The sequence below is a fragment of the Liolophura sinensis genome, chromosome 7 (assembly GCF_032854445.1).
Source record: "Liolophura sinensis isolate JHLJ2023 chromosome 7, CUHK_Ljap_v2, whole genome shotgun sequence".
In the NCBI taxonomy this organism is placed as follows: domain Eukaryota; kingdom Metazoa; phylum Mollusca; class Polyplacophora; order Chitonida; family Chitonidae; genus Liolophura; species Liolophura sinensis.
Genome location: NC_088301.1, coordinates 24,558,948 through 24,579,142, shown reverse-complemented (window position 1 = coordinate 24,579,142; position 20,195 = coordinate 24,558,948). Strand labels below are relative to the sequence as shown.

The 20,195-nt window shown below is 39.9% G+C and overlaps 1 protein-coding gene across 1 annotated transcript in view; it reads left to right on the top strand.

The window, feature by feature from the left end:
* The window catches only part of LOC135470286 (R-spondin-2-like), a 45,472-nt gene that overhangs the window by 13,243 nt on the left and 12,034 nt on the right, over positions 1-20,195 (top strand). Inside the window, exon 2 of the mRNA XM_064749133.1 lies at positions 7,929-8,120. Coding sequence (XP_064605203.1) covers positions 7,929-8,120 — 192 coding nt within the window. The remainder of the gene's footprint in view (positions 1-7,928; positions 8,121-20,195) is intronic.

Genomic DNA, 20,195 nt, shown 5'->3' with positions numbered 1-20,195 from the left:
ACTACACAGTTATGTATGCCTCTTTGCACATGCGCACACAGTCCGTCTGCGTTGTTTGAAACAATGTATGTGCTAAAGGCACAAACACATCGCGAAAGAAACATCGCGAATTTGTAATGCATTATATTGTCAGGAATAATTAAGTACGTATATATATATATATATATATATATATATATATATATATATATATATATATATATATATATATATATATATATATATATATATATATATATATATACATACATATATATTTCACTTCTTGAATACTTCCGTCAGCATAATACTTAACAGTGCCTACTATAGGGTATTATTCGGACGAAGCATAATTATTATTCTCTAAGCATACATGTACTCTGTTTCTTCTAAAACTTGGGACACCCGGTCTGTTCATTTTAGCCAATATATATGTGTAATTCTAGCAAGAATATTGAGTGTCTCTTTTTTCTCACATGGCTAGACCATCTAATGAACAACATATTCATATCTTTACTTTTCCAAATGGCTTGTAAAGAAACGTAATATTCTACTTTCAACACTACTAATATCTGGATGGTCGTGTGCTTCCCCCGGGCTCTGCTCGGTTTTCTCCCACCATAATGCTGACTGCCGTCGTATAGGTGAAATACTCTTGAGCACGGCGTAAAACACCTGTCCAATCAAATAAATCACTATGCAATATCTGAAGTTAGGTGTATCATAAAGTCTAAGAACCCATGCTTCACGCATAACGTCTGAATCTGCGGCCTTACGCTCGGTAATGAAATATATCATACAGCCATCACTGAGGATTCTTCAATAGTGTTGTGAAGTGCAGTGGTTTCCTCCACCCACAAACTTGATCGTCATGTGGTGGAAAATTCTTGCACACGACTTGAAACAGAAGTAATTTAATACTTAAGGCACTTTTCATATAAATTAACTAGAAATACTGGCACTTGACTAATTCGACAGACGAAAGGCTTATGAATGTACGCACCCTAGGCCGGAAGAAACCATCCGTTCCGTTCTGTGGAAAGATACAGTTAAATCTTTGGGCCAGACGAAGAACTGAGTCAGTAAAACAGCTCCTTGCAGTGACTGTATCAGATGGACTGGAGTCCAGCATATTAGTGCTTAACAAACTGACAGCATAGTGGCATATGAGAACCTTTTGCTGTATTTTCTTCTAGATTTTCACCAAGTGGCGACTCACTCGATGTGCATATACAGGTATAATTAGTTATACATACAGTTTTATGAATATAAATGAATATAGTCAGGCTGTTCACAATGCCTGACCATAATCGTCAGAGAACGACGTTAATCTGGTTCAGGTGCATTAGGAAATTTACATTCAAACCTGTCGGTCTGCTTCCATACATTTGGCCAATTAAATTCAAAAGTAAAACTTGCCCGTAAGCCGTTTCCTTCATGGCAGCTGTCCGTGTCATTTAGCAAACTGTCTATCTAATTAAAGACATTGGCGTTGGCTCATCTACATAGCATATATCCTACGTTTTCCTGTTCATATTGACAGGATGTAGGGCATTTGTACATGAAATGTATTCTTGAACTGAGTGTGATCGGAACATACAGCTACATAGCCCTAGCCCATCAACATGTTCAGCTGTCAGACATAGCGTATCCCACTTATTCGCTGTGATTTACCCCTCAGTGGAGTCGACAGTGCAGTAATTACGCCCTGGAACGCCAACGTGCTGCTACAGACCTATAACTCACCCCAGCCGACAGAATACGAATTGGCGGCTCTTAGGAAGTCAGCGGGTCCCGTGTTCTCACTCACCGTGAGTGTCCTTTGAGTCAAGCAGGAAATGACGTCGGTGTTCAAAGTGATGACGTCAGCCGTTTGATAGTAACTCGCATATATCGCACGGTGTACAGACTATTGCGACTGTTTATCGCTATAAGCCATCTTTATTTCAATTCTTTTTTCCCACCAGTTTCTTAAAGAGGCAACCTAAGGACAGATCAAAACACGGTCGGTTCGAAAAACAGGCTCCCTCAAGCATGAAAATAAATATCAACTATGTTTATACAGCGCAAAAGATAAGAGGTTACTTGGAGGGCGATTCTTGCTTTGGTTTTGATTATTTTTTTTTTTAATATAATATTATTTATGGCTTTCTTTCATGCACTCGTTTGCCTTTTAGTGTGAAAATATGATATGTTACTTGTATAAGCATACTATATACTCTGCAGACCATGCGCGTGTAGAAAGTAGCCAGAACGGCTGACAATGATTTACAGCCAGAGTCTTCCTCACATCACACAGCTGACGTCTCGGGCCACAGGAACACGATCATTACATTTGGTACCTTCCTTTCCGTTGTTATAGCTAAAATTTATTGTACAATAACTTCCCTAGAATTTATGCAGACAAGCAATATTTTTGCTCTTGTTTCGTAAGAAATATCAATTTAAAAGTGATCTGAAATTTTGACGTAAGTCTAAGATTGCTTCGTGATCCACGAGCCAAGCCCCGTTTTCTCAAAATGGGCGAGGATTGGACGAGAAATATCAAAAATGTTTCTTCCAAATATTGCCATGCAACTCCGTTCTAACGTTCTACTTTGACGTGTACAGAAGATACTGAGTTTTCATCTCTTGCTCAGATAATGTCCGTTTGTCCGATGTTTGTTTCGTGAAATCGGGTTCTGTTTACAAGCATAAAAGACTACAGCACGGAGCAAAAGCTGGCAAATGCATTGCCACATGCACGTAACCGGTGAAATACGACGAATTACAATTTATTGCACTTCACTGGCGTAGAATGACTCAAATGCTGTGCTGTCAAAAATATTATAATTGGTTGTCTCTTTAAATTAAGTAATCAAATTAAAATTAATATGAACTTTCAAGATGAATCGATAACTCTAACATGGAGAAGTATGTGGAGAACCTAGCCACAATACCAAATAATCCATGCTCCAGGATCAAGGAAAAGGTCTTAGACTTAGCTTAAAGGAGACGAAAATGTAAGTATCAAACAAATACCATTGAAAAGAGTATGCATTTTCTCGCAGGTGCATGCCATAAAAAATTCTAATAAGTTGATAAATTATATATAAAATCAGTGCCAAATTCCGCTGTGGGCGACTTCATTTTGCCTATGAACTAGTCCTGAAGTCTTCTGTGTTAGGAGGAGAATTGCCGTCGGAAACCGCCGAAGTGCAGTTCGTAGATTTCCGGTAGAACTCTTCTTCCCAGAAGGTAGCGAACAGTACAGTTCGTTTTCCGCTTGACGATTGGGAAACCGGAATATTGGACGTAGGTTCTGAGTTTACACGAAAGTCGGCAGTTTTAACGACTCTCATTGGCTGAGAGGCAACACCCCCCCCCCAGCATAAATCACAGGGTGTTAAAGGACGCGGTGAACTCAGCGATCTATGCCACCTTTGCCTTTTTCAGGCTTTACGTGTATGGCGAGGAAACATCGCCAAATTATGCAGCAGTCACCACCAGATGGAAAAATATGTGCTCTTTTCACCCTATAGTGTCATTTTTTTTTCTTCTCCTTTAGCTTAGACTTTGTCCTAATTTCCAAACTTATGTTGGGAGTTTTCACACATTAACATACGAATTATCTTGTGGTTTAATAGACAAAATTAAAAATTGGTGTTTGGGTATCAATCTTAGTTTAGGAATAATACCACTAGTTAAGACTAAGTCTGACCTAAGTCCAAAACAGCTTCCAACGTTTGTCACATAATTTTGTTACACATGCATGGGACCATTTATCTCATGATCAATGAGGTAAACATGGTTGCTTAACCACTTGTCGACTCTGCTCTCCGTTAAGTCCACTAGTCAATGCTCAGATTGCCCGGCTTGTGTTCGGGGGGTTTTGTTCGGGGTTCTTAGAGCATGACATATCCCCGTGTACCGAGTCTTTGTGTTATATAGTTTCGATTTAATCGGAACTGTCGTCAGATGTATAGGACAGTGCGAGAGCGAGGAAAAGTATCTCTGGCATGCAACATCCACATACCCGAAAGGTGTTGAAAACCTTTTTTTTCTTTCTTTACCTGTGTGTATGCACATGTTTTTGTCATTTCCTGTATATAGATATATTTACACTGAAGACGTTTTTTTTAGTGTGTATAGTTGTGTTGTTGAACGTGTTGAGGTGTGAAGTGTTCACTTGGAGGTTTAACGCGCGCTTTTCCGGCAAAGCTGATGGCATTTGGTGCCACACTGTTCGCAATTTGTTACCGCTCCCTACATTTTGATTAGTTACAGGGATTTATGCGTTCTGGGACGGCGCTGCTGTGGCGTCTGTCAGTATTTGTGGTAAACTTGGCAGCTATTACCTTAAAACCACCAATATTAGTTATACACGGTGACTATATGGCTCGTACAGTCCTCAGCTCTCGCATGCTGAGTTCATGATTCGCGAAAGCTCACTTCGTTTATTACTTTGTCGTTTTTCTGCCCGGTATAAATGTTAGCGGAAAGAAATGTTGCTGTAGCTAATTGCACACTTTGCACCGGTAGCATCAAAGCGATAGACGTACATGTCCTTCTGAATTGCAGACATGAAAAAAAAACAGTACTAATAGCACTGGGAAATTTTCATAACCATATGTCAAATTAGAGCATTCGAGCACATATTAATGCAGGCTGGTTATAGGTGTGTTTTAATTAATGTAAAATTGGAAAGAGGGTTGGGGGCATAGATGGGTGGAGTGGTGTGTGTGTGTTAATTAGGCATTTATGTCCATTTAGTCATGCAGTTCTGGGTGTTCAAACACAACACATTGCAAACGACAGCAGTTTCTTAGTTAAGCAGTACAAATATATACTCGTAAAAAGAATATCATACTCGCCGATTTGTACCGCCTTTTTGTTAATTTATATGTTTATTGGATCTTGTTCTACTTATACGACGTATTTATTTATTTATGGTTTACATTCATAACTACTTTACTAAGTCCTACTGCTGCAAAAAATCTCGTTCAAGATTTCATGGACCAGACGTTCACACATGGTCAAAAAGCACGTGGTCGATCGATGCCGATATTGCGTTTTTGTCCCGTCACCGGCATGTGACAAAGCTCGCAAAGTCCCTATTGTTGAGCACCTCACCTGTTGATTTTATATATCGTCTACACATGCTTATATAATTAAAAGCATCCGTCGCTTAGGGTTCCGAATGAGGGTGTGTGTATGTGTGCTTGAGGTTTAACGCTGTGCTTAAAATTTTTTCAGTCATATGACGCCACCGAAGTATCATGCCGAAGACACCATACATAACACCCCATCCAGTCACATTATACTGACACAACCAGTCTTGTTTTCTTGCTCTAACCTCTAGTTGCTGAGCACCAAGCGAGACATAAACAAATACCATTTTTAAAGTCTTTGTGTGATCGATCCTGGTTTGATCCTGAGTCGCTCTGACCATTAGGCCACCAAATGATGTGTAATTTGGTGCTTTACGCCGTATTCAGGCATATGGGAGGACGTGTATGTACATGTACATGTAAGCCTGTATAGTGTAATATAAGCAGTACGTCGGTGCACCCATGCACCTTCTTATTAATGCGCTGGTAATTAAAAACAGTGCTTCAGTTCTACAGAAGCTACAGAAACCAGGGAAGATCTGTGCAAAAAGCCAGCGTCTGTAGGAGAACAAATAGTGAAGGGAGTTGAAATAATGCAGCGATATACATATACATTTTGGCGTTTTGAGAAGTTGATATGGTTTTGTGGCGAAAGTAAGGTTGGGGCAGCATTTCTCCTTAATCTTGCTTTTTATGTAATGTCAACTTGCTGTGAAAAACTAATTATGGTGATTGGCTTCCAGTGTCGATAACTTCCCAGCCTATAGCCAGTGAGTGAGTGCTTGGGTTTTAGCGTCGTACTTAACAATTAACCGCCCCGCCCGAGCCATTATACTGATACGGATCAACCAGTCGTTGCACTATCCCCTTCACGCTGAACGCCAAGCGTCTTAGGTATGACTCGAGCCAGGTTTGATCCTGGATCTACCTCTCCCGACTGTGCTATCCGGGCCGGTACCTATAGCCAGTCGTTTTAGCCTGTCGTGAAACAAAGGGACAAAATTCTGATGTCGTAACAGCATAATATGAGAGTTTTGAGTTCGAACTCGCTGTTAGGTACAAGAAAATCTACTATATACACTATGTAACTTGGCAGAAATGTTATGTAACTATTTTATGAGTACATGTAGGCATATTATAACATGGACATCTGAGAAAAAGGTCACAAAAACTATTTAGTGTAAACGAATGATGGAGAAATTTGAGGAGCTGAGCGTTTGTGAACGTATAGAAGAAATTCTGAAGGAAAGCGGTGTTATTTCTGCTTCCTGAACACGGTCAGTTAATACCAACAAATTTTGCCTAATGTTTGTAGCAAGTCGCGGGGTACAGTATAATCTTTTACATTTAGTGAGAGAAGAGTTCGATCTTAAAACTAATCTTTGGTTACTTCAGCTGGACAATTTCTTGTGTAGCAGAATACCCAGTATAAGATAAAATCAGTGTCCCAATTTTTCAACCTGTTTGAAATGAAGATAGATCAAGATAGAAACACCAGAATCGACACTAGGGATGAAGTGCACCCATTATACTACCGGCACCTGATTTAAACCATGTGAGGACAACGTAAAACAAGTCGTTGGCGGTGCTGTCGATTATGGAAGTTTTGTACATGGTTCAAAACGGGTTTTCAGTACAAGAATCTGTGCTAAATACATAAAGTGTAAATCTCAAGCAACATTAATGTACTATTATTGGCTATCATTTCCTCGAACAACAGGTCCGTTCTTCCGATTTTTACGTCCAGATTATTCCATGCACAAAGTACATGAACCTTCGTCTTATGATTATAACTAAATTCATATGTTTTACCGCACTGTTTTGAAAGAAAGAAAAACAGTATGGCAAGGATGGTTTGATTTTCTCTGTATTGGCGTATCTGAATTGTCATTATGTATAGACGTATCAACAATCAACGGCGAATTTCAATAATCAGCACACTAACGGTACACTTCTTGTAAACTAGACCGAGACTCTGATAAGAAGGCCTAGGGTAATTTCTAACCAGGCTTGCCCTCTACAAAGTTTATGACACTGTAATGGTGCTTATAACCAAATAATTTCGACAAATCACAATAAAAAGAAACATCTCTGTATTTGACCGACAAAGATAACCATAATCCAAAAGTCTGGAAGCGATCCAGGTCTGTCGCTGTGTCATGTTAGATTTTAACCAGCTTCCCTTTACACGCCTACGCGCCCCACACCTAAACCCCTTCCACTCCCCATGCCACATGTATGTTACGCCTTCGTATTGAAGGCATATTTTGTTTACTGATCATCCACAGGATATATCCTTGTGGTTTATGGTATTGTTTCTAAACAATCTATTTGTAGCGCTAGGTTTTGCTAATATCATTTTGGTATATCTGGCATGATTTACGAAGAAAACTGCGTAGGCAATATTTTACTCTCTCTGACACCGACAGTAAGTAAACACACAGTGACACACCTGTCTATATATATATATATATATATATATATATATATATATATATATATATATATATATATATATATAGACAGGTGTTATGCTAAAGTTTATAACGGTATACCCACCCCACCCCACCCCAGCACAACCACCCACAATGAGAAACCCTCCCCGCTCAAGCATGGCGTTGCTATACTCCAGTAAGTGCCACGTGTTACGTCTTAGCTTTAATCTTTATACGCTCATAATTTGGCGCCTACAACTAATGGGTGTACATTTTAATATCCCATCTCACAGCCCAACCGATGAAACGCATCCACTGATAAGAAAACACGTGTTGCTGTTTGTCGGGATCCTAATCAAGACCTACCTTACAGAAACTGTCTTAAACGTTCGCTAAAATTATACTTTCTCATTTTTATTTTCAGCCATCAAAGGATTTTACCCACTGTGTCCGCGCGGGTGTTCGAGCTGCTCCGCAGTAAATGGCTGTGTCACGTGTCAACCCCATTACTTCCTCCTATTGGTCAGAACTGGGATGCGTCAGAGAGGCGTGTGCACGTATACATGCCCAGCCGGTTACTACGGTCTGCATAGGCACGCCTTTAGGAAGTGTTACAGTAAGTCCTGAACCGTTTTTCTGTCTTTCCTTTCTTTTTTACAATGACCCAAGAGCTTTTCACCGATACGATCGCTGTGAGTTCAAGCCCTGCTCATGCTGGCATCCTCTCCGGCCGTACGTGGGAAGGTCTTCCAGCAATCTGCAGATGGTCGTGTCTTTCCCCCGGACTCTGCCTGGATTCCCCACCGTATTATCTGATTGTCCAACAGTTTACGACATCAAAAACTACCAATAGCGAGGAGTCGACTGTCCAGAAGGTTTAGTCGAAACCATCAAGAACGTTTTTATTTACAAGGCGTCACATTAAAAGTTATGCGGCGTTGCTTTAAACATGTAGGTTCTCTCCGGCCCTACGTGGGAAAGTCTGTACCTGCGGATGGTCGTGGGTTTCCTCCGGGTTCTGTCCAGTTTCCTCCCACCATAATGTTGGCCGCCGTTGCATAAGTGAGATATTCTTGAATACGGCGTAAAACACCAGTCAGATGAATAAATAAATTTCCTTTCTGGATTTAAATAAAGACTGCATTTTCCTTGTTTACGTCGATGGTTACTATACTGTTAGGAACATAATGTATGTATCGAACTCGAATATCGAATTAAAAGTAAGTTTTTTAATTTATTTATTTATTTGATTGGTGTTTTACGTCGTACTCAAGAATCTTTCACTTATTCAACGGCGGCCAACATAATGGCGGGAGGAAACCGGGGAGAGCCCTGGGGAAACTCACGATCATCCCGCAGGTACAGACCTTCCCACGTATAGCTGGAGAGGACCTACATGTTTAAAGCAACGCCACATAACGTTTAATGCAACGCCTTGTAAATCATAACGTTCTTGATGTCCAACCTTTTGGACAGTCGATTCCTCGCTCTTGGTAGTTTTGGTTGATGTCCCAGATTTTTGGACAATCATATAATCGTTATTGTTGGTCTTGGTTGATGTCGCAAATTTTCGGACAGTCGTATATTCATTAATATTGATTTTTTGTTGGTGTAGCAAACTTTGGACAGTCTCATCTTCGTTATTTGTTTTGGTTGATGTTACAAATTTTGTACAGTCGAATCTTTGTTATTATTGGTTTTGGTTATCCCAAACTTCCTACAGTCGAATCGTCGTTATTGATGGTTTTGGTTGATGTTGCAAACTTTTGGACCGTAGAATCTACATTCCAGATGGTCAGATCTTCTTTATTATCGATTTTGGTTGATGTCGCAACTTTTGTATAGTTGAATCTTCGTTACTACAGGTTTTGGTTGTCCCAAACTTTGGACAGTAAAATCTTGGTTGTTGATGGTTTTGGTGGATGTTACAAACTTTTGGACATTCGATTCGTCGCTATTATTCGTTTTGGCTGATGTTGCAAGGTTTTGGACGGTCAGATCTTTCTTAATGCTGGTTTTGGTTGATGTCGCCAACTTTTGAACAGTCGGATCTTCGTTATAATTGCTTTTGGTTGTCCCAAAACTTGTGACAGTAGAATTTTCGTTTTTTTCATGGTTTTGGTTGATGTTGCAAACTTTTGGACAGTCGAATATTCGAATCTTCGAATCTTTTTTCTTGATTATTTTGGTAAATGTACAAATTTTTTAATTTAAGCGCAAAGCGCCGTCTTTCAAAATCTGATTGAACATACTTTTTTCAGGCTCTCGTTTACTCATTTCGAATTAAGTGTCAGTGTTTTCAACTACAATGACGATCATCCTCAACCGTCCTCTCAGAATTAGTTTGATTTACTCTCCGAAAATATTCAAGTGTGAGTGATTGCACCAGGACTCGACACATGTTATGTTGCAGGGCAAAGCTAAATTATTTCTGCGTTGCAATGTAGAGAAACATGCATGAAGTAACAGAATTCTTTACCACAAAAGAACTTTGCAGAAAAATGAATCATGTACCGGTACCCGTATTTGATGGACGAACTGACGTAACGGGGAAAAATCAGGGTAACCTGGGCCTGTAGGAGCCTCAGAAGTAAGCAAAGCCCCGTTTATAATACGCGTTTACAACGGTGATGACGGGGGAAACCCTTACGCTGCGTCTTTGATGTTCTCCCACAAAGTGAATGAAACCGCAGGATCGAGAGAAAAACCACATCACGCCGATGACAAATCACCTCGTCAGTTTGTGTGTGTGTGTTTGTTGCGTGGGGCTTCCCTCCCTCGGCTCATTTGGCACGGAGTCCAGGGTCTGGTGATGTTGTGTCTGGCCCACTACTGTATCATTAACGTTTGCGAGTGAATGAATGCCGTCTCGTGGGCTAGCACTCCCCGGTGGGACTTTAGTCAGGTCGCTCCTTCATCTGGATAGCAAACAAAGGAAACAGCCCGTTTAGCAAGTGCTAATACTAACATAACTGTGCATATTTTTGTGTTTACAATTGAATGTCAACTTCACTTATGCATCCCCTGACACCTTGTCTAATTTAAACCCCTGAGAATTTATATTATTATTGGTTCAAACGTTAATACATGTACCAAGGAAATAGTCCAATAGAGACGTGGAAGGAATGGACGATGTAGGCATATCATTCTGTCCAGGGTTGACATCTGGAACAAAGCTAAAACCTAACCCTCGACTTCATCTTAGTTACATCTTCCAAAATAAAGTGTATCTTGATTTGAATGCCTGATTTAAGAATTATAACCTCTTCAAGGTTCAAATGTAGTTATAGAAATGTAACTTTGACAAAGTAGTGCAAATAGTTCGGCTTTTAAAAAACAACATGATTTCAATTATTCGTGCGGTCGTTCGTGGGAAGGTCTGCCTGCAAGCTGCGAATGGTCGTGGGTGTCCGGTGTCTTATCATCATGATATTCTTGATTAAGGCATATAACGTCAAATAAACAAATAAATAAATAAATAAATTACTGGTGTGTAGATATACATGTATATAAGGTTACATTCACGAATCTCCCGGAGTCAGCTTCGGAGTTCTGTGGTTATAAAACTAGATGTTCGTGTGAATGGATGTTTCGCCATTTGTCCAATTATTACATCTGAGGTTAAGTCATTAACCAGAGAAAATGAAGGGAGATAATACGCAACAAATAACGATCACAGAGATTCCCAAACAATGAATTTATGTACCTCATGTTCCATTATTTAAAAGCTTGCATATGTGAGCTGTCTTCAGAAACTTATTGTGGCCATCTTAGTTTATTTATCTCAGTGACGGGGAAAACCTGATACGTAATTCACGTTTTTATTTCAACGGTTACCTACCGTAGATAATAATATAATCGTGGAGGTTTTCCAGGAGTTATTATCTCACAGTAGGTAATGAGGAAGGATCTGGTTTAGGCTGGTTTCTGACTTCTCATCTGGCGTAGGCGTTGTCTTTGAATGACGTCACTTCCTGTCTTTTCTCCCAACCACCCTGTTACCACCTGCTTTCTCTCCGTATATTCTACAGTGCCAAGGATCTCCATATAGCAAATCGTCATTCCCTTGATGTTGTTTTAACAAGCCGTGTCCGTATTTATCAAGCAACTTAAGACTTTAGTCATGAATTGCAAGTATTTTTAATGCAATTCTTTTTAACAAATTTTAAACTTTCTACAACAAAGCATTTTTTGTACCTGTGATCTTTTTGACTTAAGTCTTAAAACTTTTCATAGAAACGGGTCAAGTTCTCTATAACTTGCTCAGTTTGTCCGTCTGCATACCTATCAATCGGCCTTTCAGTTGGTCTAGCAGTCGGTCTGTCGATTAGTAAATTTTTGGACACCTTATCTCTTAACGTGGATCATTGACTTAACGATGGATGTAAATGTCAGACGACATTGACTTTTTGCGTAATGTAGCAACTAGTGCGAATTTGTGCTTGTTCTTTCACACACCTATAGCTGCAGGACCAATGCAAATTTCCCTAAACCTTTTACATGTGCATCCGAAGAATTATCAACGATCTCATTTTGGCGTAGAGTGTTAGTGATGAAACTAAGTGATGAAATAATACATACATTGTTTGCATGTGCTATTTTGCAACACATCATCGAACTGTCTACGATACCGAGATATTTCTTCAGCACTTCTGGAGATAGTTGAGAAGCGCAATACCGAATATCGCTATCAAAATAATCACGTTACTGTACACGGAGTTCCAAGGATTGTGCAGCTGCTATCACGTATCCAGTCAAACAAATTAAAGGATGAGGCCTTTGTGAAGTTTCACTCATTGAACCTTTTGTATAGCCATATTGTTACATATATAAGCATCACTGGTTCGAAAAAAGCAGAGGTGGTTTACGCCGAGCGCTTCCGTTCCCTCCAGCCATAAAACTGATCACAGTCGTTTAAGTGAAATATTCTTGAGTATGACAGGTTTTTTTTTTATTTATTGTCATTGCATCATGGAATCTCCTTATCTGTGTATAAAAAGGTCTGTATGTAGCAAAAGTATATAGTATCCTTTCGTGGGAACCAAGTGAGCAAAATGGCATTTTCCCCATACCTTTAGCCCATCCCAAAAGCTCTCTTGTAAATCAACATGGAATCAACCATATTGAAGAGGTTGTGTTGCAAGCACGTGTGCTGGCTCGTAGAAATCTCCGATTTTTCACTCCGGTTTGTATATGATCTCCCTATCTACCTCATTACCGTCTCGTCATCCGCAGTTATGTTGGCGCGCTGTTTATTTCAGCTCTCAGCCCCGTCGTACTATAGGTGTTTTCTTAGAAACAAGTTTCCGCAATACTCAAGTCGGTCAGTAGTAAATAAACGATCTTGTAACCGCTTAATGGAAGCCGGAAGTTCTGATGATGGGAAAGGGGATGTTGAATACTTGTTTTTCCCAGAATACACCGCAGTCTGATCACATGGCCCCTCTAACGATTCATCTGTATACAACCTGTGCGTAAAAATACCAATTTATTTACACCTATTAAATTCCTTCCGCCTTGCAATTTTGTAACGGTAGTTCTATGGTACGGCGAGGCTTAGCCGACAAGAATTCTGTGCATGCACAGGAACACGGCAATGTTGGATTATGGGATTGCTGATAAAAGAATGTGAGATATTTGTCCACTGAGATCTTGTATAACCTCAGTCGGTTAGCGCTCTAGCGCAGCGTAATGACCCAGGAGCCTCTCACCAATGCGGTCGCTGTGAGTTCAAGTCCAGCTCATGCTGGCTTCCTCTCCGGCCGTAAATGGGAAGGTCTTCTAGCAACCTGCGGATGGTCGTGGGTTTCCCATGGGCTCTGCCCGGTTTCCTCCCACCATAATGCTGGCCGCCGTCGTATAAGTGAAATATTCTTGAGTACGGCGTAAAACACCAATCAAATAAATAAATAAATAAATAAATCTTGTATAACATCCCGTAGAAAATCATAGGGAGAATTGCCAAACCAAATATTCACCGACTAAACAACATTTGATCCCATAGTCTATCAAAAATAGTAGCCAGTAGAATGTCTATTACTCACATGCATCTTTAGCTTTACTAATTACAAACATGACACCCCCACCAAGCCACATTATACTGACATTGGGCCAACCAGTACTGTTTCCTTGCTCTAACCTCTCAGTGCAGAGCGCCAACGAGGAAAACAGCAAGCAAAGGTCATCTGGATATGGACGTGTCATATGTATGTATATATATATATATATATATATATATATATATATATATATATATATATATATATATATAAGGCAAGGCATTAATAACATGGTTTTATTTGAACGTTATACGTGTCCATTTTATTTATTTATTTATAACTTTTTTATTGCTGTAAAAACAGCCTCCTATAGCTATAATGGCTGTGTCAACCTGCTGAGCGTTGACATCTTACCATAAACAATTTTCTCGCTGGTACGTTCTTCGCGAAAAAAGGGAGAACAATAAAACTGACCCTTATTTGCTTACATTTATAAGCCATACATCGTTGAAAGTGAGCATCGTTTTTGATTTCTTCGTGTGTGTTTTCTACATGTGGGTGCGTGTGGTGACTTCAGTCATGATCCAAGACTTTGGAATTGGTTGCTGCCATGGAGTGCACCAGTATAATTAGCCTTGCCATTCGTTTATATTTAGACAAGTTGTAGCGGTTAATGTATTGGTGCGCGCCTGTCTGGCCTATAGAAGACCCAGTGACACAGCCTGATGACGTATATACAGGCACCACGAGAACGCATCACTTTCGCGAAGGGTATCTTGACAAGGGATATAGGTTTATACCCAAGTATTGATGACGTATATACAGCTTGCTGGAGAGCGCATCAGTTTTGCACGTGGGCCATCTTGGCAGTCAACATATCCAAATATTAATGACGCATAGACGTGCTCCTCGAGGCACTTTTCGTTCCATCTAACTGAACATATTGATGACGTTTATACACATGGCCTGATGGCGCATGCTTTGTGAGAGTAGAATGGTAATAGGTGCATTGATTAAGCTTTCGGTTACGAAACATCGACTTACTTGAATTTAAACAGTACGTTTTTGTATATGGGTTGGAGAGGTTTTTCCATGTTTCCACGTTTAACAGGACTTCACGAATTAACCTGACAGCACTGATAGACTTGTACGGTGTTAAATGGTAATATATATATACGAATTAGCCATTTATAAAAGTCAAGTGTATGTATAAATCTAGAGAACAAACAAACAAAATAAATAAATAAATAATGTAAATAAATATATAGCATCTGTTTTTGGCTGTTGTTGGAGTGCTAACCATCTGTATCGGACTGTTCTTGTTGGTCATAAGGACAAAAATAGCTATATATTTATACTTTATATTTTTTTATTTGATTGGAGTTTTGCGCCGAATATTTTATTTATACGAGGGCTGCCAGATTTATGGTGGGAGGAAACCGGACAGAGAACAGGGAAACCCACGACCACCCGCAGGCTGCTAGCAGATCTTCCCACATACGACTGGAGCATGAGCTGGACTTGAACTCATAGCCACCACATTGGCGAGATGCACATGAGTCATCGTGTTGTGTTATAGAAGGCTAACCACTCGACAGGGAGGTGAAAGCTTAATGATAAAACCCTGATATACGGCGTTCATATTAATCCTTCATCTTAGTCACAACCGGCCCGGATAGCACAGTTGGTAGAGCGTCCGCTTCGGGACTGGTAGATCCAGGATCAATCCTTGATCGAGTCACACCTAAGACTTTAAAAGAGGAAGTTGTAACTTCCTCGTTTGGCGTTCAGCATGAAGGGGATAGTGCAACGGCTGGTTGACCCGTATCAGTATAATGGCTCAGGCGGGGCGGCTTACTTGCCTTCGGTAAGTCGTCTCAGTGAAGCAGCACTAAATAAAAGAGCGGTGGAAATCCGTCCTGCAACAAGGAGGCACATTACACGTGCATGCACCCTAAAGATTCCTTCGTCGTCATATGACTGAAAAATTGTTGAGTACGACGTTAAACCACAAGCACTCACTCACTCACTCACTCATCTTAGTCATCGAGCTATGTATTCTCACCATTAGCTCATGTCTTATACATTAACGTAAAATTGTTTGCTCAGAGATGCGTTTATACCTTTTACATTAACACATATATGCCAACATTCATTCAAAACTTACCAGGGGTGACTTGCGGGCAATAGCTTTTACGTGTGTTTAATTGTGTTAATGAATTGCACATTTTATTAAGTGTTAATAAGTGTAGGGCTGTACCACACGATTCATTTTTTGTGTGTGCACAATTTCTCTCCTCGCTGGCTTCTTAAGTACTTTAGTAGAGATAAGGCGCAAATGTATGAATATAAATTATTGACAGCATATTATGCAAATTTAATATCCTTATCTCAAAGTTTAGCGGTTCTACATTATATTTGCTAAAAGCCTAATGTACTTTTATAACGGACTAGAGAGCAGACGACCCAAATGTCACCTCTGACGTCAGAAAATACCAGCGAAGAATTTTTATGAAAGAATGGATGAAACGTGTGGTTTCTTAATATGCAGTTTAGGATGTATCGTCACATATTAAAGGACACAAAAAATTGTCAGCCATCTTCGTGGGATGTGAAAATGAGCTACAGTTTTCCTATTAAAAGCCGTAGTACATGATCAGTCCGGAAATAAAGCAACCTGCATTGGTAATGTCATCGGTGATAGCTGTCAAATCCATTCTTTGAGAGGAAGTGTCTCATCGTTTGGAGTGATTTTGCTGGCTGCAGCTGATAGGTACAAACTTGGAGAAATGGATGACTTACACACCACTTCGGCAATATTGCAGCCATTTTCAAGAGGAATGTTACTCTCTCAGCAATACTCTGGCTCTGTGGTAAAGTTAATCCTGCATTATTGTGGAAATAATATTTACTTGTGTGTGTGTGTGGTTTTTTTTCGCAAGGACGAGGATTGAGGGTGGGGGTAAGGAACTTTTTAGGATTTTTTGAGGATTAAGTGATCTAGTTTCACAGGTTCATGCAGTCATTTCAGTTTCGAGCAGAGGTGACTCAAAAGTCATTTTGTTCAACAGAAGCGTATATTATATTAAACGTCGTCACCGACGATTCACTAGCTGTACAAAGCGGAGGACTTGATAGCGCATATAGGGAGGCTTTGAGTCGTTAAGATAAATAGAAGAAGCTGAAAATCGAAACTCGGCTATAGTTCTTGGATGTTAAGTTTTCAATAAACTTGGTGATGAAGTGAAAGAATTTACTGTGACGAATTTTTCACCCATTGAGGATTAAATATCCTTGGACTAGCTTTCAAGATGGACGTAGGAATTTTGTTACACGTTTGGCATAGCGGTTTATATACGACTTATGCAGTCTTCTGTTTTAGACACTCCTTCGCCACACACACTCATGGAGCACACACACATCATGTAAATATTTGACCCCATGTACTTCACTCCAGCTTAGGACACCATTAGGGGTGCCGTCAAGGCTAATTATGGTAGAGAATATTTGGATTTTCAGAAAATTTCACTGTTAGTCAACCCAAATGTTCAGCCTACCACCTTTTGCGTAACCTGATAAGCAATAAAATCGTTTAACTGGTATAATGAGGCTATTAGCATTTATAAACTATGCAAGTACGAAAACGAAGCTTTGACATAAACGTTGCCTAAGTAGTTCAAAGGTTACTGCAAAAAGAAAGTAAACACAACCTATTTGCACCATTACAATTATTAAAGGTTTGATTGGCTCTCACTTACACCATGCACTGACCTTTTATTAGGCCAGATCGTCTAACTTTGGCATGTGTGTATTTATTTGTAACACTTTTAAGTCAATTACACGTGACTATGTCCAAAACTTATGGCATTTTTACGTGGTGTACGTATTGCCGTAAACCCATTATTCTTTTTATAGGCGGAAAGTTTGTTTCACCTTTATAAATTCTTCTTTTAGGAAGGCCTCAAAATGCCGCGTAGCTTTCAAAAAGTACACATAAACACATGTTTAACTATGTAGAATAATCGCCAATAAACTTTGCAAAACAATATCATAATTTTAAAAACTGCAGTCGTGCACGTTGTATAATTCGTGTGAAGAATCAGTATCATTACACTTATTATTTTTGATTTGCGTAGATATGGTGCACAAGTCAGTACTTTTCACTGTATTAAAGTGCCGCCATCAGTCTGCCATCAATCAGCTATTAATATATGTTTACTGGATTTAACAGAGCTGTGACACAACAGGAAACTTGTGGGTGTACAAAAGAACATCTGAAACGTATTGAATACAGCAGTCGCACCATTATATAGCTCCGAACAAAGCTTTGTGTAATATTAAGGGAACTGAACTGCTCCAGGCGCATCTTGATGCGAGCTATCGCGCAATGGTGAATTTGCGGGTTGAGTGATGTTTAGAAGACAACTAGAAGGCGACTGCTGCGTATACAAGGGGTTCAGTTATTACCGTTCGGCACCGAGCTAGAATCTCTGCTGGCAGACCTCTTCTATACGTTCGTGCAACTGCGAGGGATAAGGCCAACACACAGCATAACAGGAACCACCAGGGAATTTAACAACGGCCTCAGCGCAGCACCTTTGTCGGACTCCTTCGAGCTCGTTTATCAGCAGCAAAAGAGCGAGACGAGTTGAATTAGAACGCGGCGGTTCTTATCATCTCACAATCATGTTTTCATGTCGACAAGCACTGAATTAGTTTGACAAGTTCTCCTTATGGCTCTCTTTACTTACCCCACAAAGCAAATTAATCCCAGATTAGTTTAGCCCCGGATAGACGATACCGGTCTATTGGCCACTAAACGTTACATCCAATTAAAGAAAAGCGATCTCAAGTCGTGGTTATAAAGGAAGGCTTGAGAAGTTATAGCGATGTGACCAGTTTTCTATACACCGAGAGGTGGAGTTAGACGTAATTGCCAAAACACGAAGGTTCAAACTGAAAGGAAATTATGTACGTCAGATTTGAAAGCCAAAGACGTGTTTATGAGGGAATGAAGTGATGTAAAATTCTGTCAAGAATAATTTAGACAAATCAATGAGATTTTGTTTTTGAAGTTCTCACTGTGTGTCAACGACTGCCATTAATGCCTTTCCACACACACAAACAGACACGCACACACACACAGCAAAAACATTTTGTAGAATGTATTTAGAACATTTAAGTTAAACCGAAGTCACAGGGTGCGCTTTTAACCTCTGTCGATGACGCTGGAGGCCGTCTTGAAATACAATTCCCGAAAGAAAGTATGTCAAGGCTCATTTCCTATGTTTCAAAGATGACATAGGCCGTGTTTTGTTTGGTGGTGGTGGTGAGGGGGGGGGGGTATTCCAAGAAAAAACTTTAAGAAAAAACTTAACTTTGAGAGAAAGTCGTGAACAGATAAGATTGGTTTCATTGCAATATAATTTGGTGCTTAAGTTGATAGGTTATGTAACCAGTTTAGTTCATTTGTAACTATCTTCAATTCATACAACTGTTAAATCAATTTCCCCATAAATTTTTTTGATTTGCTAAACTTCCATGATGCTGTTAGCCTTAAATAAGGCAATTTCTGTAAGATTATTAACAATACCCCATGGAACCGCTAACCGGAATGAAGTAGGATTTCTTGGCATCCATCTTGAGTCTGGCGATTATCTGAGGGTATTAGGGGAGCGTCTTCTCCGTGTGGTTTTTTGTGCGACTAATTTCATGGCCGATAACTCTTGATGGTGCTCGGAGAGCTGCGTGGCTTTGGTCGCGGCGACCTCGCGGGCACTTCACTGACGCGGAAGATGAAGAGGTCTTTTGGCTCGCACTGTAACATATATCAGCCCTTGCCATAAGTCTCAACCATGTCTGAAACCACTTTGTCATCATATACTACATAGACAGTCTCGACTTCAGTGCGCTCTCAAAAACGACCGGGATGCAGATCTTATACAGCTTTACTTAATGCTCTCAGCGGGCTTGTATGCTGTATAACTTTGTTCCATGTACCGCTTAACATCACACGTATTTTAGAAGCATGGATATATAGTTGGCATGTCCGTCGTCCGCCAGAAACAAGGTTAAACTTGAAATACATAACTATCCAGGGATGGAGGGTTCTGCTGTGTAAATTAATCAATTAGTATATATCTGACTGATTTTTAACGCCGTAGTTTTCATTTATATGAGGGCATGTAGGCTGAAAGGTGTTGTGGAAACTGCCAGGGTTTGCTTGGTGTTTAACGTGGCTATCAAAGTACATTGACTGCAACAGAGAAGATTGCAAACATATTTTCATAGTATATATACATATTGCATCGGAACATCACGCCGAAGATGCCATGTAAATTTGGCACCTGCAAGAAATCACATGTATATACTGACACCGGGCCAGCTCTTAACCTATCACGTTAAGCTGAGTATCAAGCCATAGGAGTACCACAATCGCTTTAGACATGAACCAAACCGTTGATGTTATGGTATTGTCTCTTCGGATGTATGTGTTTCCATAGAACCGTTTTTACCGGTAACCTTCTTAAATAGAAATTTTGTGTTACCATGTAGTCTTGTATCCTGTTATATGTTCGATATCCAGATGCACATTCACGTTGCACTTCTTTCCATATTTTCCACATTTGCTATGCGTCATGTGGCTTTTGTGGTAATCATTCATTCTTGTGCAATGATGACTCTGGTCCAAG